General features: G+C 44.3%; 1 protein-coding gene across 7 annotated transcripts in view; it reads right to left on the bottom strand.

Annotated features, from left to right (window-relative positions):
* LOC119167780 (PHD finger protein 12) overlaps positions 1–22,464 on the bottom strand; it is a 381,633-nt gene extending 359,169 nt beyond the window's left edge. For 6 of the 7 annotated variants that reach the window (XM_075891049.1, XM_075891051.1, XM_075891050.1 and 3 more), the window contains exons 1-3: positions 21,110–21,260; positions 20,876–21,045; positions 1,096–1,398 (exon numbers count right to left, since the gene is read on the bottom strand). In XM_075891049.1, the coding sequence (XP_075747164.1) occupies positions 1,096–1,398; positions 20,876–21,045; positions 21,110–21,157 (521 nt within the window). In that variant the 5' untranslated portion in view covers positions 21,158–21,260. Of the gene's footprint in view, positions 1–1,095; positions 1,399–20,875; positions 21,046–21,109; positions 21,261–22,335 lie in introns of those variants that run through there. The other variant, XM_075891055.1, reaches the window with a different exon arrangement.
* Between the last annotated feature and the right edge of the window lie 2,067 nt (positions 22,465–24,531).

The raw sequence follows: 24,531 nt of genomic DNA, 5'->3' as shown, positions 1-24,531 counted from the left end.
GAAGCGAGACCTCATTTCACAACCGTCATACCACTCATCGCGCATTGATCATCAGCATAAGGTTGCCATTCCGTTTTGCCGCACCAAATTCTTTTCAGCAGCCTTCTTACCGAAAACAGCCGCCGATTGGAACCACCTTCCCTCTTCCGTTGTATCAATAACAGACCCTTTGTTATTCAAGACTGCAATTTCTCAGCAATGCTTGTAACTATACGCAGTTTCCATTATCTATCTTTGTCTTGTATGTGCTTGAATTCTTATACATTTTTAGTTGATTTATGTTGCCTTCCTGATTTGCGCATCTGATACTTGTTTCTTTATTTTGTCTTTTTTTCTTGTGTGTTATATATGTTGTACCCACCCCCTCTGTAATGCCCTACGGGCCCTGAGGGTATTCTAATAAATAAATAAATAAAGACATGGGTGCAGATTAAAGAGCGAAAAAGTAGCATTCACGAAATTCTAGTGCGAACAAATAGCCTAAAGTTGTGACAACTTGTTTGCCGAGGCCAACAGGGCAGCAACATTACCCGTTTCCAATGACTTTTCAGCGTTTCATCTTGCCCTGCATCTCCTTGTATGAACAGGGCTAGTTCGTATTATTCAAAGTGCTCAGTGTAATAGTATACACCAGTGAGAGACTTTCAATTGAAGTTTATTACAACACACAAGATAATAAAAAAAGCTTATGCTAGAAACCAATTTAATAACGAAGTTACAGCAAAACCGCAAAAGCTAGGGTGGAACACCACATGCCAATGAATCCAGAGAAGCCAGTCTGTGTTTGAGAAAACATGAGTTCTTGTGGCTCACTCTCATGATGGCACCACGGTTGTGATTAAGACTGATACAATAGCTAAAGGAAGCTGTGCAGGTTAACCTTCAATACTTTTGTCCAATAAAAAACTGGCTTACACTCTGGTATGTGGCCCATGTTTTCAGTTTCTCTATATTTTAACTCCTCATACGTTTTTTTTTTTTTTTTTTCAGCATGTTCTTAACTATGTGTACTTGCGTGTTGTAACAAATTTCAGTTGGAAGGCTGAAGTTGTATCAACTTTATTGGTAGAAAATACTAAGCTTGCCAGAAGTCACCTGCGACAGGTGAAGCAGACTCTCAGGGGCAAGGGCACTGGTGGTTCAAGGTCATGCCGCCGTCCACGGGCTGGACGCGGACGTTTGCTGCTTCCGGGCAGTGCAATGTGGCAGGACAACTCGTTTGGGAGCTCGAACTGCTGTGCATTGAGCAGTGAAGCAGCTGCGACAAGCGTGTGTAGCGCACTGCTTGCTTCACTGCTGTTGCCAGCAGGGCAACTGCCACTAGTGGCCGCCATCACAGTGCACCGATGGCAGATCCATTCTCCCGAGGGCAGGCTCTCTTCGTCCAACGGAGGATCGCTGGGAGGATCAGTTGCCATTTTAACATGCATGCACAAAAGTTTCAACATTAAAAGGACAGTGCCTTTTTCGTGTGAACGAGTTTCATTGTGAACGAGTTTCAATAAGGGCGAAGAAAAAGAAGGAAAAAGTCCTCTGCTGCTCCCAATGAGCTTCTACAGTTCAAAAATGTCAAACAGCTGATTTCTGTGCACAGTCAAAAATAGCAAGATTACTGCAGAGCTACAATGTGGTACAACATGCATGAATCACAATCTCAAATGTGTAGCGTAGCAACCCTTTGTAGAAGACCACGCAGCTTATGTGTCCACTATTATGTAAGAAAGAAAGAAGCGTAAATTCAAAGGCTCATTTCTTTTTCGTTACACACAATATTATTTTGTTACGCACAATATTAGTAGTGGCCATTACAGCAAGTGTGAAACACTCTTTTCTGGCTGATTGTCTGACGTCGCATGTGATTTTATTACGAGCTGGCATCTGACCAATAATTCCTCGAATACTATCTGAAGGGATTAAGTCTGCCAGACAAGACTCTGGCTATGAATGAAGGAAAAAAAGAGTGAATTTAAAGGCTTGTTTTCTTTTGCCGTTATTAGACACAGTATTAAAGGGACACTAAAGACACATATTAAGTCGACATGAATTGAGTATCGATACAGAAACCTTTTGGTGCTACTTTTGTGCCAGGGAAGAGCTCATTTTGAAATAAAATCACATTTTAGTGACCCGCATCCCATTAGCACACTTCAGATCACCCACCTGAAAGCTGTTTTTCTGACATCACTTTTCCCGTATCCAATGTTGCCTGCCTTTACTTCGCAGCCACTGACACTAGTAGCCGCAGAACGGGAGCCACAGCAACAACAACGGCCACTAAACTTGCTTGTTTCTGCTTGCTTGGTTGAACTGGGTCCCGCTAGATTGCACCATCTATACTGTCTAACCAGGTGAAAGCAGAACTTTTGGACCACTCACGCCATTCCCCACGGTAACGCCAGGCAGTTCTTTTTCCGATAAATCAAACAGAAACGGACAAGCAGCATTTTATTTATTCTCTTGATGCACGAAAGGTTCCTTTTTTATTGCAGCTAGTTTGATTACTAGTGATTAATTGTAGTCGGACTCCCTCATATCATTGGAATCATTTCCAAAATGTCCGACTCGCAGCACACGTTGTGTGATACATTTAACTTAATTTCTCGGTGAGTAGGGCACTGCTGTTGATAATATTGCCGTTTCAGCCATCATACATTGAGCTTTCACTCTGACAAATTATTTGCCTTTGGTGTCCCTTTAATGAGAATGAACCCTTAAATATATACATTTCTTATCTCATTCAAAGTGAGGGTCTCGTGTTGGCAGAATTGATGCTTTTCAGATAGCTTGCGAGGGATTATTGGTCAGCCGCCAGCTCGTAATAAAATCCGATGCTTCGTTACGCCAACAGGGGAAAAAGTGTTCCACACTCGTCGCAACAGCTACTGGCAGGGCTGACTGAAGCGACCAAGTATAAATGCACTATATACCCTACTGGATTCCCAGAGAAGGCAAACGAACAAGGGAGACAGAAAGTTAGGTAGGCCGGGGAGATTAAAAAGTTTGCAGGTATAATGTGGCAGCAGAAAGCACAACAGCGGGTTGATTATAAGATCATGAGAGAGGCCTTCGCACTGCAGTGGGCATAGTCAGGTTGATGATGATGATGATGACGAAGTTTCGCCTTCTCGAGTGTTTCAGATTTCTGTAGCTTCATGCTACAGAGATTTTGCACTACAGCTCGCCTCCACCCCCCTAGCAGTTCTCGAGCACAGCTGAGCCAGTTTTACGGGCGCGGAAAAGGTGACAGATACCCCATACCGGCCTGCTACCTTTTTCAGGTTGTGGGAGACCTTATAAACATGAGGAATCACTGCACGTCTTACGGTTTCAGTTATGGGGTACCTGTCGCCTTTTCCGTGCCCGTAAACTGGCTCAGCTGTGCCCGAGAACTGCTCGGGGGGTGGAGGCAAGCGATCAGGGATGCGGCAAGACACATGGCACGATGTACAGGAAATGTGCCAAAGGAGTTGTTTACGAGATTCCCTTTTCCTGTGGTGACTAGTACATTGGGACTACCGGGCGCTGTATTAATGAACGGGTCAGGGAGCATGAATTAAATCTAATGAAGGATGGCTTGCCGCATTTGCCTATGCATTGCAAAGCCTGCGGGTGTGTACCACGTTTTAATGAGTTTAAGATTCTAGGTAGAAGTAGGTATAAAAGTGCGCGTGAGTTGATGAAAGCCTATTACATTAAAAAGAAAGGTGAAAGGTGTATCAGGGAACCATCGGTGACATTGTACGTATCGGAAAAGAAATTATTTGATACCTGGATAGCGTAAGGCTATGTGAAGACTGCGCATGTCTGTATGTTGTTACTTAAATCTGGGTTTGCGCCCGGTCTAGTTTAGTTGGAAGTGCCGCTTGTGCTTGCCATTGTGTGTTCCCTTACTTGTGATTGTGTTATTTGCAGCCAAAGCATGTCATTAAAGAAATGTAGTGAACATGGTCGATTGTGCTTTAGTTGACAGTAATACAGTAACCACAATATCTGAACAGGTAGTGTTGGGAATAGTTGACTGCACGTCGGCCAACAAGAGGCAATGTTCACGTTCAATGTTTAGAAACATGACAAGCCACTGGTTTTCACGTCAAAGTACATTAAATTTGAAATCTTCAATGACTATCATCAACACATCCTGTAAGCACACCGCACAGAAGTGGTGCAGCAAGAAGTTCATGATGTGAGTCCACAACGTTCCAGGTGAGATGCACACTGTTGCGACAATGAAGCCATGTGATGTTTCAACGGTGCAGTCATCACCAAAACTCATCTGAGGCAGCGAGTTGAGTTTGTCCTTCTAAAGTGATAGTGGTGGTGCTCATTTCGATGGGAACCCAATTCACAGGCACAACAGGACCACAAACTTCCCGAATAGTCCTGGACTTGATGCAAGCGATTTTTCCTGTTGCTTCAGAGACGTTTTGGAATGCCCCTTTCATTCATCTGTATGTGCTTCAATGAACCCACCCCTTCACTGACCAAGCCATCGCATACATTTAGAAAAAGCATGTATGGCTTGTCCAAACAAAGTACATGCTTTGTTCAAGAATGTTTTTTGAAGTACATTGACATTAAGCCAGAAATAAATGGTGCATGTACATAGCTCGCTGTTGGTGAGATAGATAGTATGAGTGGCATGACCTGATTGATTAATGCAGCGTGATGAAAAAGAAGGAGTGGCTAGTTCGAATCCTTGATACTTTCGGAACTTTTTTCTTGGGATTTATTTTGCTTTGTGCTTTTTATGTACATACATACATACATACATGCATATGTACATACATGCATGCATAAATATCTGGGACATGACAGCTATTATAAAAGTCACTCGAAAGTGTCCATATAATTGCTCTGGGAATAATAGGTTGAAATATGAATAACTGGCTGCTGGCAGGGATCGAACCTGCCACCTTTAAATAATGTATTAAAAGCTCTACTGATTGAACTATTTACCAGTCATTCCCCTATCCAGTATATTCCTATTAAAATAAGGCTTTTTCCTCATTGTATAATATATCACTAAGTTGCTACACCTAATGACTAGACTTTGCTAAATGAATCCTCGTGCCTAATTCAAACATAGTGCACAGATTGGCAAATGGCCATCAACAGAAAGCAAACCACGGCAATGACAATCAGTTGCACACATTATATTATAGTTTTGATAATGAACCTCTTGCAGCAGTAGCTAAATATAAGTATTGGGAGTCATCACCTCTCATTATCTTAGATGAAACAAGCCTACTGACTGTATAAAAAGGATTGATTGATTGATATGTAGGGTTTAACGTCTCAAAACCACCATGTCATTATGAGGGACACCGTATTGAAGGGCTCCGGAAATATCAACCACCTGGGGTTCTTTAACGTGCACACAAATCTGAGCACACGGGCCTGCATATATAAAACAGAAGGGAAGTTACACTTTCAGAGTATAAAACCTTTATTCGGCCACCAAAAAAATACTGTGCAGTAGTATAGAATCCACATACCAAAGAAATGTTTCGATATTAGAAAAAGTACACAGGAAATCGGTTAGGTTTATCTATAATATTCTATATTGAATAAGAGATACAAGATGAAGGTGGTACAGGCTTACGCGCCTACATCCAGCCATGATGACGCTTCAGTTGAAAGCTTCCATGAAGACATGGAATCGGCATTGAGTAAGGTAAAAACACAATATACAATACTGATGGGAGACTTTAATGCAAAGGTAGGGAAGAAGCAGGCTGGAGACCAGGCAGTAGGAGATTATGGCATCGGTACTAAAAACGCCAGGGGAGAGCTACTAGTAGAATTACCAACCACCACCCGGCGACTTCGCTGAACGACAGCGGGCCGACCCGGAACTTAAGGCCCTAATAGAATACCTCGAAGGCAGGATTGCCAAATCCCGAAGGTATTCAAGCACGCACTTGCGTCGTTCTTCCTGCGAAACGGTCTTCTCCAAAAGAAAAACTTTTCACCGCTTCGAGCTAAGTACCTCCTTGTGGTGCCTTCAGCTCTGCGACCAGAACTCCTGCAGGCCCTGCATGACGATTCGACAGCAAGGCACCTCGGTGTTTCTCGCACGCTCGCGAGGATACAAGAAAGGTACTACTGGTCACGTCTTACCACCGACGTCACTCGTTATGTGAGGACATGCCGGGACTGTCAACGACACAAGACACCCCCGACAAGGCCGGCGGGACTTCTGCAGCCAATTGAACCACCTCACCGACCTTTCCAGCAGATTGGTATGGACCTACTGGGGCCGTTCCCGACGTCGGCTTTCGGAAACAAATGGATCGTGGTAGCTACCGACTACCTCACCTGCTACGCCGAGACAAAAGCCCTGCGAAAAGGCAGTGCATCCGAGGTAGCTAAGTTCGTCGAAAATATCGTCCTACGTCACGGCGCCCCGGAGGTCCTTATCACCGACAGAGGAACGACGTTTACTGCTGACCTAACTTAAGCGATCTTGGCATACAGCCGGACAAACCACCGCCGGACGACAGCGTACCACCCACAGACCAACGGCCTCACCGAGCGGCTAAACAAGACGATCACGGACACGCTGGCACTGTACGTCGATGTCGAACACAAGACGTGAGACGCCATTCTTCCGTAAGTGACCTTCGCACGGCGGTGCAGGAGACGACGCAGATATCTCCATACAGATTGGTCTACAGAAGGAGTCCGGCAACGACGCTCGATGCAATGTTACCCAACGTCACCGACGAAGAAAACCTCGATGCGAGTGAGTACCTTCAACGCGCCGAAAAAGCCCGACAACTCGCGTGCCTCCGCATCAAGAATCAACAGACGACCGACAGCCGCCGTTACAAACTTCGATGACGCTTCGTGGAATACCAGCCCGGTGAACGTGTTTGGGTATGGACGCCGATACGCCAACGTGGACTAAGTGAAAAGCTTCTGCAACGGTACTTCGGACCGTACAGGGTGGTTCGACGTCTCAGCCCACTTGATTACGAGGTTGTCCCCGACAGCATCACGAACTCTCAATGACGCCGATCGCGAGCTGAAGTCACTATGTCGCACGCCTCAAGCCGTTTCATGCGCGGTTACGAACTGAAACAGTGATTTTTTTTTTTGCATGATTACCATGTAGTAATTTATTCCTTGTACTTTCTTGCATTATTATTATACTTTGATCTTCCATTAAAGCATCGGGACGATGCCTTTCAGAGAGGGGCAATGCCACGTTCCTTTTCTCTCAAGTTTTGTTATCGCCCCAAAACACTACACAATTCTCAGTGCAAACTGCGCCTGCAGTTTTCGAGAAGCTTCCGGACTGTAGCAGATCATTTTGATAAAATTACGCCCACTCTGCGAACTGTACAGATTATTCTGGAGCCTACGCCACCGCCAGCGATAACGCTAGAACATTCGATGGCAAGAGTATAAATGCCGACACGCTTCCTCGCTTGTCAGTAGTTAATCGAGGGCCGACGCTCCGTTCGCCGCTATCAGTCCAAGACTGCTACTGTAATCGGACTTTCCGTTTACCGGGCACAGGTTCGCCAAAATAAACAGTTAAATTCCAACAAAAAGTCTGCTGTCTTCGGCCACGTCACGACCCCGTGACAGTGACTTCTATGAGACATCACTGCGTATTATACTGCTCGGGATATACTGCCTTTTTTTCTTTCTTGTCTCTTCTCTCGGTTACGCGCGACGCATGACATGGTTACATTGTGTCAAGAAAGGACTTGTTCCCGAAGAAGTAAATGCCATCTTTGGTCCAGTCCGGCCTTCCTGGTCTCACGTTAAATGAATATCCAAGATTGAGTGATCAGAGCTGTGGCGTCAAGTGCGCTTTTTCAGTGACTGGCTAAAGGTGGTGTGTTACAGCCAGTTTCCCGAATGGCTCGCCTTGAGGAATTTACGTGCTATGAAGCAGCTTGCGGCTCGGTTAATTGAAGTAAACTGGGATGTATTCTCGAGCAGCTAATGACGATAATAAGGACAGGCAGTGGGACAGAAGCAAAGAAAAAGAATGTGGTTGTTCTTGGGGGTGCCAATTGGCCTGCTAATATTACGCACCAATGGAAAAAGGTCCAAAGTATGGCCTTGAGCCCTGTGTTGCTTCGCACGAAACAATTGCCATTATCAGAAGGATGGCAAAAAGAGCAAGCCAAGAAGCGCAGGAAAGATGTTTGCTCGAGGGGATAAACTGCTCATATAAACAAACGCAACGAAGAGGAGGGCATCCTACAGATGGCCAGGTTTCCGGTGTCATGAAATTTTTCAAGGACAGTGGTCTGAAGCTTGTTCAAGCAGATAGACAGTGGTTTTGTTGTGCTTCCGAGTGAACTTTATGAGGACAAGGCTGGACAAGCTGTTATAAAAAACTTTGTCTTAGTAAAGCGAAATGTGACCAGAGTCAAAAGGGAGATGTTAAAGCTGTGTAAAAGGCATGCGCTTGATGATTTCGTGAAAAAAATAGCCAGAAGCAAGAGAGAGGCACTCGATATTTTCTTCACGGCAAAGACGCACAAACCGAGCATTGCATTTAGGGCGATTGTAAGTTAAAAAGAATCGTGGCAAAGAAACATCAGCTGCTTTCTGACATATAAGCTCAACTTGCTTAGGGTTACAGGTCCGTTCCTGATCAAGAAGTCTGAAGATTTGATTGAGTGCCTTCAGAATAACCATAATAATAGTTTTGCATTCTAAGTCAACATTGAGGATTTATTTTATTCTGTGCCGCATGATGCTCTCTTTGAAGCAGTGATGACCTCTATTGATGAGCACGGAATTCTTGACTTTCAAGGTTCAGTAGGCGTTCTTGCAGATAGGTTTTTATCATTGCTGAAAGCCTATCTTGCCTCCACCTTTAGGTCATATGAGGGTAAAATTTATTTTCAGCATCAGGTAATTTGTATCGGATCATGTGTTGCTCCCTTGTAGTGCAACATCTTTCTTTCTCAGGTCAACAAAACACTGGAGCAGGTTTTTAGCAATGACGTGGTTTTTAAAGTTTTTAGATACGTAGACGATTTTCTGATTTCACTAAAAAAAAGGGATGATTTAACGGATCAAGTAAAGGTGGAAAAGGTTTTAGAGACTTTTCGACAGAACAGTCAAGGCCTGTCCTTTACGTATGAGCTGCCTGACAATAGAATCCTGCAGTTTTTAGATTTAAAACTAAGCCTTTGTGACAACCATGTTTGCTGGTGTTTTTCCCCTGGTGCGAAGACGGAACTTTTACCCTTTGGTTCGGCCCACTCGAAAACCGTGAAGAGGGGCATTGCAATGCTTTCCCAGGGGTCTCCACTTCGCAAGTCGTCTCTGCATCACATGAGGTCTAGTTTTAGTGCACAACTAGACCGTTTGAAGGTCGCCGGGTTCCCTCGCTCGATTCTGTATGCGGTTGTGGAATGCCTTCTGCATAAGGTAAAAAAAAGCTCGTCCGAGGCATAAAAGGATAAAAAACGGCCGGAAGTGGCACCTTATATTCATGAGGTTTCACATAACCTAAAAAAGGTGGCGAGTCGGCATGGTGTACCTTTGGTGTTCACCGTCTCAAACAAACTGGCGAAGTTGTGCCCTCGCATCAATGGAAGTCATGCTCAACAGCCAAAAAGAAGCATGCGCGGCCGTTCACGAAGTGCGCCAGTAGAGTGGTTTATAAAATTGCTCTATAGACAGGGAATAGCTATGTTGGCCACAGGGGGCGCTGCGTCAATGATCGAGCGAGGGAACACACTCTCTCTGTAAAAAATAAGGACGGTGCGCATCTAAGCGTGCATGTTACAGCCTGTGGATGCACACCAGACTTCACAAGATTAGGATCCTGGGAAGAAGTACAAACAAGTGAGCACAGGAAATTTTGGAGGCATATCACATAAAGAAACACTGTAATAAGCGTGTTTGCAAAACGTCCCTAAACCTGTATGAGTCAGAAACACGTTATCTAGAGAGCATGTGTCCGATAGCGTGATTAGGAGAAGGGCTGATTATGTTGCGCATGTGTTGATGACGAGTTGGCTTATATTAGCCTATTTGCTCAAAGAATAAAGAGTTGTAAGTGAGTGTTCGTGGTGTGTATCTGTGTTTCTTTATCTGTGTGGTTGTTCATTCAGTGCGGCATCAACTATTTAAGGGGGAACGTGGGTTCTAAATTTTTTTTTAATTTTTTGCTCAATCTTAACCAAACTTTACTACCTAAGCTAGTTTTTCATGCTGATTTCAAATCTCTAATTTGTTTCTTAATATTTCAAGTGGTTTAAAAAATATGGCGGTCTGAATCTTAATTATTTGCGTACTTCTTACGGGACTTCTTGGCAATTTATTCTTGCTAAATCCAAAAAAGTATGGGTTGGCAAAGAGGCAAGCAGGGATGCATGGAACATTTATGGTTAAGAGGGAAAGTAGCTTGGCAGATAACACTCTTTGGTTTGGTGTACTTGCGGACAGGAGCAACAGCCAGAGAGGAAAACCAGGCAATGGTGGAGTGTATATCAAAGGACATTGAGGAATTAGGAGGAGTGTGAGATGATTATACTAGGAGATATGGATGCGCACATAGAAGATACAGATGGGTATACTGACCCAACAGGCAAAATGATCATGGATATGTGTGAAAGGCATGATTTGATCATTTGCAACACCACATCCATTTTTTTTACACTGTTGTATACTGTGCACTATTTTTATTTCAATAAAACTAAATTCAATTCAATTAAACATGAAATATCGTCAAGTTAATGTGAGAAAATAAAAAAAATAAGTGCATTTGGAAAATTGTTTGATATAGCTCGTGGGGACGTTAATAAGAAAAATGGGCCATTCGATATAACAAGTTTTCTCTAATCCCTTTTCCAAGACAGTTAAAATGACTCCTAATTATTTACATTATTATTCCAAATTTACTTGGCGGAAGAGTATACGCAAGTGAGTATAAATGTGTAAACAGAAGGTATAAAGCAGCCAGATAAAAGTAAGCATATAACAGAGCTTATTTAAAGGGACTGTCTACCACTTAAAAATTTTTCTCCGATTGTGGTGCTAATGAGATCAATCATCACATCGGCAGTATTGAGCATGCTTTTGTCCCATAAAAAAGGAATTATAATTTTAACTTGATGTTGAAAGTCGACGAAAAATTACGGCTAGCCTCACCCAACAGCGATGTGGTGAAATCTCCTGGTAGGACAAACAATTCCTAGCAAGTAGACTTGTTTTGCTTAAAAACAAACATGTATAACCTGAACTTGCATTTTACACACTTGAGGCGGCTTTAGGCTGCACCAGAGACTAATTTTTGCTTTTTTTTTTTCTCATGTGTTCAAAGAGCCGCCTGGTGGCGCTGCCGGCGGTGTGTTCCCTTGCCTGCAGCATGCAAACGGCGAAAAAATGCAGGCACGGTGTTCGCCGCCGCTAATAAGAACAACAAAAGGTGTGTGCGTGCCTTAAATGACCACTAAAGTATTTGTTTTATTAATAAACAAAACTCGATGAAGCCTTCAATGACCACATGCACTTACAGTTTTCGACCTTTAGCAGCAGTACTATTGTCACCACCTCCACCAATCAGTGTTGTGAGCGTTCATCCCACTGATGAAAGGAAACCGAACTCAGATAACGAAATTGTGTAATAAAGATTTCTACGCACTTTCCAGAGAAGCCCCAGCAAGATTATATACTTCAGATAGTACACTTCTCATTGTGACACAAACCAGAAAAGCAGTGAAGGACAGCAGACAGCCCCCCCCCCCCCCCCCCTTTAAGAAAAGTCATATTGCATATACCAAACTGGAGAAAAGTAGTTCAGAGCCCTTGGTAATGTATGGTATGCAAGACAAGTGGGGGGTGGAACCAAGAAAGCACTTGTGCTAACAATAATATTGCAAGGGAGTTTAATAGCGACGCCAGGTAGTAGGCAGGCAGCCGGTACAGACACAAATGCTCGGGCAGCCCAGTGTCTACAGCTCGTGCACACGCTCGCGCTTCGCACTCAGGGATGGTCCCACTAGTCAGCGCCTTGCGAATTCCCCACTACAATATTATGCAAGTTGCACGCGTTACCGTCCTCTTCAAGAAAGGCGATAGAAATAACATGTCGAATTACCGGCCTGTGTCCATTCTGCCAGTCCTATCGAAGGCATTAGAAAAACTAATATTAAAACGGCTGACTAATTTTGAAAGGAAGTTTCAGTTGCTTCATAACTCGCAGTATGGTTTCCGCAAAGGTTTCAGTACAGAATATGCTCTCATGGCACAGAAAGAGTACATTTATCAGCAATTCGAACAGAGAAACGTTGTGTTGGGGTTGTTCGTAGATTTTACGAAAGCTTTTGACCACATTAACCACAAATTACTTATAGAAAAACTGGAATGGTACGGTATTCGGGGAACGGCGGGATCATTAATACAGTCTTATTTGCAACACCGTAATCAGATTGTTAGCCTGGGTGGTTGCAATTCCGATTCTTTGTCAATCGTTGCAGGAGTTCCACAGGGAAGCATTTTGGGACCTTTCCTCTTCAATATTTACATTAATGATATCGTGAAAATCTCCTCTAACGTAAAATTTATAATATATGCAGATGATACGAATATATTTTTAACAGGAAAATCAGTGAACGAATTAATAACACATGCAAATCTACTGCTGATCAGATTAGAAAAATGGACAAGAGAAAACGGTCTAAAAATAAATGTTGCAAAGACTAAAGCTATGGTATTTCATGCTAAAAATAAAGTGGAAATTGTAAAACAAACGATCTTTTTAAATTCCACCCCTGTCGAGATAGTCCCTTCTCTTAAAATATTAGGAGTAATATTTCAAGAAACATTATCATGGGATCACTACATACACTTCTTAGCTACGAAGGTCTCTCAGGTAGTCGGCCTTGTGTACCGAAACAAGCACTTGCTTCCTCGGAATATTTTGTTGTTAATTTACAATACCTTATTTTTATCAAGAATCAATTACTGCCATCTAGTTTGGGCTCTAACTTCTAAAGAAAACATAAACAAACATCATATGTTGCAAAAAAGGTTTGTACGGGCGGTAGAGAACGTGCCACGTACTTATCATACTCGTTCCTTATTTGAAAAATACAACCTAATGCCAGTAATGAAAATGTATGATTTTCTTCTGTCCAAGAAATATAAGCAAGACATAAAAAACACTAACCCGTTTCTAGAGCAGTTGGCAGATTTAATACTCAACCAGCCTAAGTATAATACCCGGAAAAATGAAGTGTGGACTGTTCGAACCTTTAGAACCACATACGGTCTTCAATCGTTGGGAAATAAACTTCCAAGGTTACTAAATGAACTTAGGGATAACGAAATTGACTTAGAAAAAATCACCTTTAAACAACTGCGGAATCATTTCCTCCAGACGTCATGATCACTCGTTTCTCTTACTTGTAATTTCTAAAGAATGTATTTTTGTATTTTGTTTTTGTTGACGTGTATTTTGTATACTGCTTTGTGTTTTTTTTTTCACGATATGTTTCTTGGTGTCTTGTTTGTTTTTCTTTTTTTTTTGGGAAATGAGTATGCATTTGTGGTGTTGCCAAAGCAATAAATTAGGCATATTTTCTTCTTTTTATGATGCTTTTTTCTGTGTTTTGCAAGGCAAATGCGCCTGTATTTCACATTGCGAAATTATTTGTTATATTATAGCATTATATGTACCAATATGTTACACCTGTACAGTGTTGATTGCTCATTTTTGTCGTATACATGTTTGTATGCTTCGCTCGGATGTATTACGCAAATGCTTCCTTTTTTTAAGGCAAATACGCCAACATTTTTTGCATCTTTTGAAATAGATTTTTTGTTGTTGTTGTTTAAGCATTAGACGTTTCGTTTTATCACACATGTACAGTGATGATTTTTTTCTTGTCATAGACCTGTTTATTTTACGCGTATGATCCCGAATGTTTTTATGAAAGCGTTACCGCTGCTGCGATGTGTTCGGGGAGGGGGAAGGGGACCTGCGGCCTTGTCAAGCTGGCATCACGCCAGCTTTTTCTGCAGGTCTCCTGCATCATGTATCCTTGATGCGAAATAAAGTCATTATTATTATTAATATTATTATTATTATTATATCAAGAGCCCTTTGGAGAATTTGAGGTCATCACCCCACGCATTACGGTACGTGACGCTTGCAAGCGGCTAACGCTCAGACACAACTAAATAGGAAAAAAATCAAGAAACCAAAAGACCTATGGGCAAGAATGCGAACGTAGCTGCTGTTAAGACTGCATGAGCTCTGTCACGTTGCTCTGCTTCACCAAAAGGGATGCGCACACCTCATCACTTGCGTCACTGCCCTTGATTTTATACAGGTGGCTTAGTGGCCCCAATATTAGCTCGAGAAGCAAAGTTCAGTCAGTGATTGTGGTCTCGTGCGGTAGCGATGCGATTGCAGTATCTTGTATCTTAGATACACAATACATTATAAAATACAGATACCGATACTCGTCTTGCAAGATATTTCACAGTACAGATACAAGATACCTAAAGAGTATCTAAGATGGTACTTAAGATACATGTATCTTCGATACTGCCCAGCCCTGCGTCAGCACGCATCCTGTTGTTCCAATGTTGCGTTCCTTGTAGCCAGGAAAAAGTGTGTGAGCACATCTCTTGTGCCACCCAAAAGCCAAGCTCAGTACCAAGGAACAATATTTAACCCTGGTCATACATAACTGAAACATCAGCAGAAAGGGTGCATACAGTAGAATCTTGGCGACCTTCAACCTTATGTCAATCGTTAGTACACCGCAGAAGACACTAATTCAAAACCAATGGGCTTATCTCTACTCGAAGAGCTAATGAATCAACCGGCTCACTATCAACCGGCCTCTCCAATTAGTCGATAAGCCTGAAAGGCTGGTCTTGCAATCGCCTTTCCAGCTGGAGACCCTTTGTAATGTACGGTTCTTTTTTACCTGTTCGTATGAGCGCTCTAGGTTTGAACCTCCGAGGGTCTTGATAAAGGACAAAGCTATTTGTGATAACAAAACCCTCACAACAAGTTTAATAGAAACAAAAAAACATGAAAATCCCCTACAAAACCAAAACCCTTAATAAAAAGTTCACTACACACCATAAAATACTCAGAGCAAAAAACAAAGCCCTAGTCAATTAACTAAAACAAGCTATTCAGTTCGAACACGGGTCAGTGGCGGAGAAAAGCAAGATATCAGTTCTGTCTCACCAACTCGTTGACGGCTGGGCAACACTTAACAAACCAGAACCCGGTGGCTCCGGCTTAGGGAATGGACAAGGGCTGGTTGGTGGCGATGTGAGAACGCTGGCTGGTGGCGATGCGTCGAGAAACCAGGGTCAACCTGAACAGGTAGGTGGGAGCACAGCTCAGGCGTGTAGCCCGACGGCTGTTGCTCGCCTGTCAGCACGGAGGTCCACAGGCCCTGGGCAGGAGTTCCGGACTGCATGGCTACGGTCCTCTCGAGCGGGAGCGCGACGACAGGAGGCTCCTGCCGGTTGCAGTCTTCGAGGCTCAAGTCCAATGGCCATCTCCAGTGTCCACTCTGGAGACGACATTCAGCTCGCCCCGTTCTCTTCGAACTCCCTGCTCTTCTTTCACAATCTTGGTTTAACTCCGGCCCACTTGTCCTGTCCTGATTTATTACGCTGAAACTTCGTGATTGCTGCCTATTCGATATGTTTTCTTTTATTTTGTTCACGTGGTGCCGCACGTCCTCGTGCACACAACGTCTTCACCGACGTCGTCGTCGTTGTCTACGCAGCACCGCGCGTGCACTCTGTTATCTCTTATTTTTCATGACGCGCACTTTTTCAATGAGCACACTTCAAATGCACACTCCATTCATTACGCCCCTCACAAGCGGATTACATTGCTTAAATATGAAATGGCATAGCCTGGTTTGCGAAGTCATGGCATGCATGTGAACAAATTGAGCTTTTAGTCGTTGGCAACAAGTATGTGCCGCTGCACATGTATTGCCTGCCCTCCTGCCTCAGGAACCATACCACGACGGTGTATTCGCAACTTCCACCTACCATGGCACCATTAAGCGATGGCGGGCAAAAGTTCTGTTGAAATGATCAAAGTTTTAGACCTGTTTCGAGCAGCAGGTGTTGCTGCTTGTTTTCCTGTGTTTGTGGTCGTTTTGCAACGTTGTAACAGGCCTCACTTTTAACGTGTCCCTTTCAGTTTCTCAAATTAAAGCAAATGTAGAAAGAAAAAGGCGACTAATTTTACTGCGAGCTTTGACGCTCAACCTATTCACCAGGAAGCAAAGTAAGCCTCGCATTCACAATAGCACCCCAAAAAGCCATGAGTGTCTAAGAGGGTTAAATTTATCAGGCAAATAACAAAGGCCCGTGAATTTATGAAGCACCCATTTTGTGTATGAGTACGGCAGCTTCCAGGTTTGCAGTTTTCGCACTTAGTTCGTCCACTCGACACCATTGCTGTGCAAACAGTACCAGAACTAATTAGAAATGTGTTCCGCCTCTAGAATAGAATCAAAGAACCAGTTTCAAAATGTTCATCGCATCATTCCACATCTAAAGCACCTGCAAAGTGCCTCCATGACCTTCACATCTGCAGCAATTTGTGTTCGGTATTACTTTCTGAAGTCCCCTTCCTTTTTTTGTCGTTTATGCCCCACACAATGCTATCTTTTCTACTTCTCAAACAGGAATGTCACCTCATAAACGTGAAAATTGCATATTGCCACTAGTAGTGTTCGCTGCTTGCCTACTTCATTCTCTTGATATCCTGCTGTTTTTTTTTAATCAAGAAAGCACCCTAACATTACATTGCCGGTAATAGGAGATGCCTCAGTTAGTACTAGTGATTCTGTTTTGAAAAACAACAAGTTTCTTTCATCTGCTTATTCTACTTTGTGCTTTTAGGTGAGCTGAACAACCTTCGCAGCAAAATGCAATGCAATCAAAACTGTAAGATAACACGCACCTTCAAATTGTTTCAGATATTACTGAGAAATTCGTACTGAGGCTTCCATTATAATAATTTTCCAACATGAGAGCTGGCGTTGTATGAGATCATGCACAGCCAGCAATGGGAAGAGCATGTATGCCTTATTTATGGTTTTTATCTACCCAATGTGCTACCCGACATTTATTTTCTTAATATACTATGTTACCGCTCCCCTACTTTCTCAAGAACATGAAGCTAAGGGCTACCGAAGCACAAGAAATTGCCCCTTCGCCAAACATGTACTTTCCAGTACCGTCTCTCTCAGGTAAATCATCTCAATGACTGCCATGTTGAATGTACTGTCGCGCCATCTATAGGTCATGAAAGTTGCGAATAGTACTAGACAAACAGCTATGAACGACTACGCAAGCAAAAATAAATTGTTATTGAGTCAGCGGCTAGATGCCCTTAAGACACTGAAACACATTTTAAAAAAAAACAAGATAATGGTGTCATGATACAAAATTTCATATGATGAACTCGAAAATCATTTGAAATTTAGCATAAACCAGTGCAAATAAGTTTATTCTGCCAAAAACAAGCAACAGGCGCCGCGGCCTCCATCGTAAATCTCGCCGCCCCTGTGATCGATCAAAGCTCCATGACGTCACTGTCAGGAAAATGAGGACAGATGTCTGCGCTCGCCCGCAGCCAATGCCATGTTTATCTGTTGTAATTGGGTACTTGCTGTATGTATGGCGAACTGTGAATGTCTGATCGACTTCGCTGTACATCTGTACATGTTTGAGTCGGTCACCACTTTAAGGGCGACGAGTGAAGCGGTTCAGGAAAGCTAGTCCTAACCAGCCACCTTCACCCGTGTCGGAAACATGCATGTCAGTGCTTAATTTCATTGCAGTAAAGTGTTACAAATGATACGCTTATCAGTGAATATCAAATTCGATAAGAAACAGCAGCATCGGCCCTCGCTTTTAGCTGAGTATTAGGACGGCCCGCACTAGGCGTGGTCAGCGTGTAGAACCATCATCTGTTCGTTTATTTCACAGGTCAAAGTGCAGCGTTTTTAATGCAGTCAGTATCGTACTTCGCAGCAAGCAAGGCGCACACGATGAGTTAGTATGCAACCGCGAGGAAAAAAAAAAAGGAGCCAGACAAGTGCCGCTCTTGCCGCAGTGGTGATATGTGCTCTGAATTGCGCTGAAAATTGCGCAAGAATAGCATGGCTCATGAATTGAAGTTCTGTTCTTTCTTTTTATAATACTGTCGCTTTTTCTAAATTATGCCCAGTACTACAGTGATGTGTTAAAATGCAAATGGTACATTAACTGTGCTAGAAGCATGCAAGTGTCAAGTAGAATAGCTGATTTCGATCATGCGTACTGATATCTTTGTACACGTGTTTTCGCCATACGTGCTTTTGCACCCACTGTGTGAAAATGGGGAAAGAGGAGTACTGCTGCTGCCTCGAAATCTGGTTGACTCACCACCGCCACAGAGTGCTTCATTTCGTAGGTTTTAAGTACTTCCTTTTAACTGCAGCAGCCCATTTTGCAGCCATTTTTTGATTCTGAGGAAAAAAGCAACCTCATCGCGACCGTAACAGCTGCGGCAGACGTTAGCCGCGCAGTAATTCGGCATCCCGAGTCCACTTCAACCTAGCACAAACACAACTAGTGGATGTCGAATGGTGAAAATCTTTAATCATAAGAAGAGAACGATGCAATGGCGAGAAATCTCTACAAACTGGCAAAATGGATGTTTCACCAGGCAGCAGAAACAAGGCACAACCATAAAATAAACAAGCTGAGCTGACTGAGGGACATAGGGGGCCGAGTGCAAAGTTGCCCGCCGGGCGGCGGCTCGTCCTTGACGTGATGACGCCACCTCCCAACGTGTCTATCTCTCCCGTGCTCCGCCCCTGCGTGTGCGCGTGCCGGGGGGGCGTCTTCTTGGCCCAAGTTTTCTCGCTTATAGCGCCACTGTTTAATCAAACCTCACGAAAAAAAACTCCATAGACATGTTGTAAGAGGTCGCGGATACCGAATTCGCAATAAATTCCCGAATTCAAAGCCTCTTCGGTGTCCCTTCAATGCAGCTAGATGTCCGTATAAGCATAGAGTTTCCTAAATATACACTAGAGGGCAATCTGACGCTAGTGTCTAATGGTGATAGTGGCCTTCTGTTCGAAGCGCAGGCTGGGGCACTACGAACCCTTGTGTACAGTCGCCGATTCGACGAGAATACCGATGACACGAGTGCGATGTGCTGGGTGTGCGGGCAGGAAGATGAAACCATCCCCCATCTAGTGCTACGCTGTACGTTTGCGCCCGCACCAACGAAAGGGCACCACACTGCCCGAGGCTCTGGGGTTTGTTCACAAAGATGACCCGGGGCCACCCAGAGGCAATGGAGCGGCTGGTACAGTGAACTATGCGGCAGTACGCACCACCAAAACAAGACTGGTGCAGTGGTGGCGCACAACGCAGCGGTAATGATTTATGTGGACAAATTGAAGGTGTGCAGATGCGAGTGTGTACGCCTGTGGAGTGTTTTCTTAACTTACTTTTTAAGTGTTTTTTTTTTTACTCTGGCTCATCATCATCATCTGTGAGAGCTGCAATGCACGGCACTTCAGGGTGCATGGGAATGATGGATAGTACATGAATTTGTCTAATCTTCATACTTTTCGTTTCATGTGTGTTTTTGCAACTTGAAGTTGTTTTCTCACGAAACAAAAAGCAGCAAATGTTCACGGTTGCACCTCACCACCTTATTCTTTTAGGCTTATCATTTCAAACGGGGTCACGAAGTTCAAAAGGGTGTTCTTTCTTTCGAAACGAAACCAAAACACAGTATTACACGAAGCCACAAGTGCGATTTGCCACCTACAAGTACAAAGACTAGGCAAATCCGTGTACTACCCATCATTCCCATGGCTGCTGAACATGATTGCAGCGCCTGAGTCCCCTCTGGTTAATTTTAGGACGCTCTATGCGTATAACTCCATAGAACTAAACCATACTCATTGGTCGATGTCAGCTTCAACAAGCCACTTCTGCAGCAACATTTTGATGCAAACAAACCACAAACAACGCTGACTTGTCAACACCCCAACAAGCACCTTGAGAAGGGCCATTTCTTCCGTCACAAACTTTTGCCCCAGTACTATTTATAAGAAATTCCGCCACAAGAAAAAAAAAGAAAAGGTTGACAATTGTTGAGTAAGCATTAGAAAAAGCTGCATTATCTACAAACGGCGGACAAGCTTCTACACCAGTGCTCTGCAGAGTAAAACAGAGTTCGTCTGGCAGGGTGGGGCCAAGGCCCAACAGAAACATCAAATGAAATGCATTTTTCACTATTACAGCGCGAAATCGACGAATACAGATGACGGAAGGTACGCAGACGAGCTCTGACTCGCAACTAAAAATTTTATTTAAAGAACACATGAACGTGAAAAAAAAAACATGAATAGAAAAGCGTATCACCATTGCGCTTCTGACTTCGTCGATTTCGCGCAGTAACCAAAAATGCATCGGTACCAACAATCCCAACTGTCAATACTATCAAATGAAATATTGCATGGTGCAACTCGGGCATTATTTTAGGGTGCCACAGTATTAGCCCTCTTCGCATGGTGTACCCCTTCTGTGTAGCACAGATGGACACTGCCACTATGAGTGCTGCAGTAGCGCCGCTTCCAGTTTTGATGAGCTGCCAACGTACGTGCGATAAAACACTTCCTCCATATGACCGTAGCTGCGTCGTTAATGCCGGCGAAAGTGGTAAAGATATCTTAAACCTTCACGTTCAGAGTATGCCCACGCAGGTCAGGTGGACTGACCGAGAAGCCAGAACGTATCCCAAACAAAGGGAGGAGCAACTTTTGCCAAGTGCGGTTGGACCAGACCAAGGCGGCGTCACCACAAGTGGCGTCAGGCTACTCACTGGCACTGCAGGTGAAACGTCGCAGGGCATCGATCGCAGCAGATGAGGTCTCCGCCTTCTTTGCAGCTGTCGCAACAGTCGTGGTTGACGGCGCGGCCCGCGGGACGATGGCAGCGCACAGGTGGCTTGCGCTCTTCGCTCGCCGGTGGAGCGATCAGCGCCTGGATTTGCTGCGAGCAGCAACGAATACAGTGAGAACAGTGCACAGGGCATCATATCTAATTACCGACTTACAGGCATCAGGCCCCCCGACGTGTTAAGATCGTACTCGACTGTCGCCATCCTGCCGTTGCCTACCTGATGTTCGGCGCCATAAAACTACCGCTGTAAGGGCGCCGCCATTGAAACCTTGGTTGCCAGCAGAAAGACCAAACAGAAACTTTTCCACTCGTAGATAATTCATAAAATCAATGTTCAACACATATCGAGAGTTTTGCATAAAAAATAAAAAGCAATGTGTGTCAGATTTGGCAAAAAATATTTTTCACTGCTTTTTTTTTGGCAGAGACTGCTGCGTCGCGCACGAGCGACCCCACATAGAAACCATAGAGTTTCCCAAAGTTAACTAGAGGGCACTCTGGCGCTGCGATCGTTCAGTGACCAAGGGAATGATGGGTAGTACTCTCTACAGTGTACCCAATACAAGGAGGATTGACCCAATTATACTTCTAGACTCTGAGACGCTCCCTGGATTTCGTGCCGACCGGTTGTGCGCCCGCGCGCTCCGCGCGCTCGCGACCTTCGGCGTCATCGTAGCTCTGGCCGACTGGGCTGGCCCTACGTCATCTCCTGTCGCCGGCTGTCTTCGGTGACAGCGCAGCTCTGACCTACTGGACCTGCTCTACGCCATCTACAGACGCCGACACCATCTCTCGCAAGTGTACCCCGTCCTCGGACTCCAGTGACCGTTTTTCCATCTTTCCTGTCTCTTCTATCCCCTCAGTTTGTTGTTGCTTCTTCTTCCTCTTTCCTATACTTTTACCTCTACCCTTTTATCCCTCCTTACCCCCATCCCTTTGTGAGCTCTGTGGCGGTGTCGCTCACTGAAGCAGACAATAACGGGGCTCACTTTTCTCTTCCTTTCTCTCAAGAACCACTCCGCAGTAGACTCTAGTACACTGTAGTCTGTAGTACACACGTTTGCTTGGTCTTCGTACTTGCGGATGGCGAATCGTACTTGCGGCTTTGTTTATTGCTGTCTTTTTTTTTTTTTGAAAGAAAAAACAAACCCATTTCAACTTAGTGACTTGATTCGAAATTGTAAGCCTAAAATAATAAGGTTGTGAAGCGCAAACGGTGAATATTTGCTAATGTATGTTTTCTTGAAAAAACAGCTTCAAGCCACACCACAGAACACCTACCAGTTGGCCACATGGACACACACGGAGCCAGAAGCAGCATAGAGTTTCTCACAATACCTACTAGAGAGAACCACTGAACACATACCATACTGTACCTACCAGTTTGAGGGAACTCTGGCGCTGGTGTCTATAGAAGCTGCAACACACGGCGCTTCCACGGAGGAAGGAAAACCTTTTTCCTTCCTCCGTTCGGCGCTTCAGTGAGCATGGGAATGATGTGGGTAGTCACTTCCTCCGTGTGGGTAGTACACACACTTGTCTAATTTTCGTACTTCTGGCCTGCTTCTGGCTCCGTGTGTATTCGTGTGGCTTGAAGCTGTTTTTTTATGAAAACATAAATTAGCAAATTTTCACCGTTTGCGCTTCACAACCTTATTTTTTAGGCTTACCATTTTGAATCAAGTCACTAAGTTCAAAAGGGTTTGTTCTTTCTTTCAAAACAAAATCGTAACCAGCAATAAACGAAGCCGCAAGTACGATTCGCCGCCCGCAAGTACGAAGACAAGGCAAATGTGTGTACTACCCTGGTCTACCCATCGTTCCCATTACAAGGTCCGTTCGATTCGCCTGCACCACGTGAACCAGTTCACGAGGTGCTGCACCTTGCCATTCGTTTCAGCGGTGCAGCAGTGACGACCGCTGAACCCTGCCATTCGTTTCGAAAGGTGCAGGATAGGTGCAGCACCGGTTCATGATTTTCCTGCACCTCCTTCGCTGATGGTGCCGGCTTGGTGCAGGCGCGCGTGCAGCTGAGCAGACGACGCAGCACTTAGACGTAGGTGGCTTAGGCGCCGTACCCGCCTCTACAAATGCGGTGTGTTTTGCCAAGATGTTTGCGCCTCATAAACTGTCCGCATGTTCGATTTGCCATCGGTCAGTGTTTGCTGAACGGTGTAAATTAAGCGAAAAGAAATAAGGCCTGCACCTTGTCGGCACATCGTCATTCGTTTCGGGTGTCGTGCTGAGCCTGCACCGCTGAACTCACGCTGCACAATTTCTGAACTTCGCGTGCACAGCCATGAATTGGTTCCGACCGGTGCAGGTGAATCGAACGGACCTACAGTGTACTAGAATAGGGGCAGTGTGCTCACAGGCAGCGGTGGGTGACTCACTTCGTGTCGACGCCGAGAGGCGGCGCGGTTCGCAGCGTCACCTGAAACTCCTTTGCGCGCCGAAGTAGAGAGCTACAGTGCAATTGTTGAAATGCCAGAAATTATGCAACGTTCGCGACATCCAATGCACGACACTTCTTTTGGGGTATCTTATCAGTGTGCAGGGTGTGAAGCAACTGGCATCGTATTATTTTCCTGCCGTTTAAATGCTCAAAGTGGTTTCGCTAATGCAGTGGTCATGTCGACTGCGGTTCCGAGGTGCGAAAAACACTACGCACTTTTTTTTTCGCAATGTCAGAATTAAAATTTTGGAGTTTAACGGGCCGAAGCCACACTTCCGCTATGAGGTGCGCCATAGCGGAGGGCTGCAGGTTAATTTAGATCCCTTTAGAATTTTTAACGTCAGCCGAAATGCCGACACACGGCTTGTTTTGTTTTTCTCCTCCGTCAGGAGAACAGCCACCGCGGCTAGGATCGAACACACGTCCTTGGGTTCAACAGTACAACGCCTTAGACAGCCTCCACGCCGGGTTTTTCTTGACTACGTGCCTGCTGCAGGAATGCGCGCCCTAAACCCAAACTTTAACCACCATGACAACCACGCACGACGTTTAGCATTCTAGCATCGCTGCTTCGAGACTTTAGGTGATGATTGGTGTGTGGCGTGATTCTTGCTGTAAACAAGACGTAGCATCATTATTATCAACAGCCTGTTAGCTCCTGCAGGACGAAGACCTCTTTCATTGATTTACACGCGCTCCTGTCCTTCACTGTCAGAGTCCATTCCATTCATTGCCTCTGTATTTTCATATTTCGTGTATCCATCAAGTTAATGACGTAGCAAATTAAAAAGAAATGATAAAAATCCATGTAAATTGATGAAAGAATGTTTATTTACAAATAAGTGATGAAAGAATTTGCACAAGAAATATTAGGGTAAAAAAAGGCTGAGTAATGGCAAATTGAGACATTTACACATTGCACCATTGAACATGCACCATGCAGGTTTGCAAAAAAGGATGAATAATGGCAAATCGAGACATTTACACATTGATATGCACCAGTGAACATGAGCCATGCAGGTTTGCCTTATTAAGTTTTCGCAAAACAGTAATTTTGACGGCGGTTAGGCATCTTCACGAACACATACTACACAATGATCCAAGCATAAAGCACAGAACAC

This window comes from Rhipicephalus microplus, chromosome 3, assembly GCF_043290135.1.
Source record: "Rhipicephalus microplus isolate Deutch F79 chromosome 3, USDA_Rmic, whole genome shotgun sequence".
NCBI classification, from domain to species: domain Eukaryota; kingdom Metazoa; phylum Arthropoda; class Arachnida; order Ixodida; family Ixodidae; genus Rhipicephalus; species Rhipicephalus microplus.
Note: the sequence above shows the minus strand (reverse complement) of the source record. Positions and strands in the feature narration are given on the sequence as shown.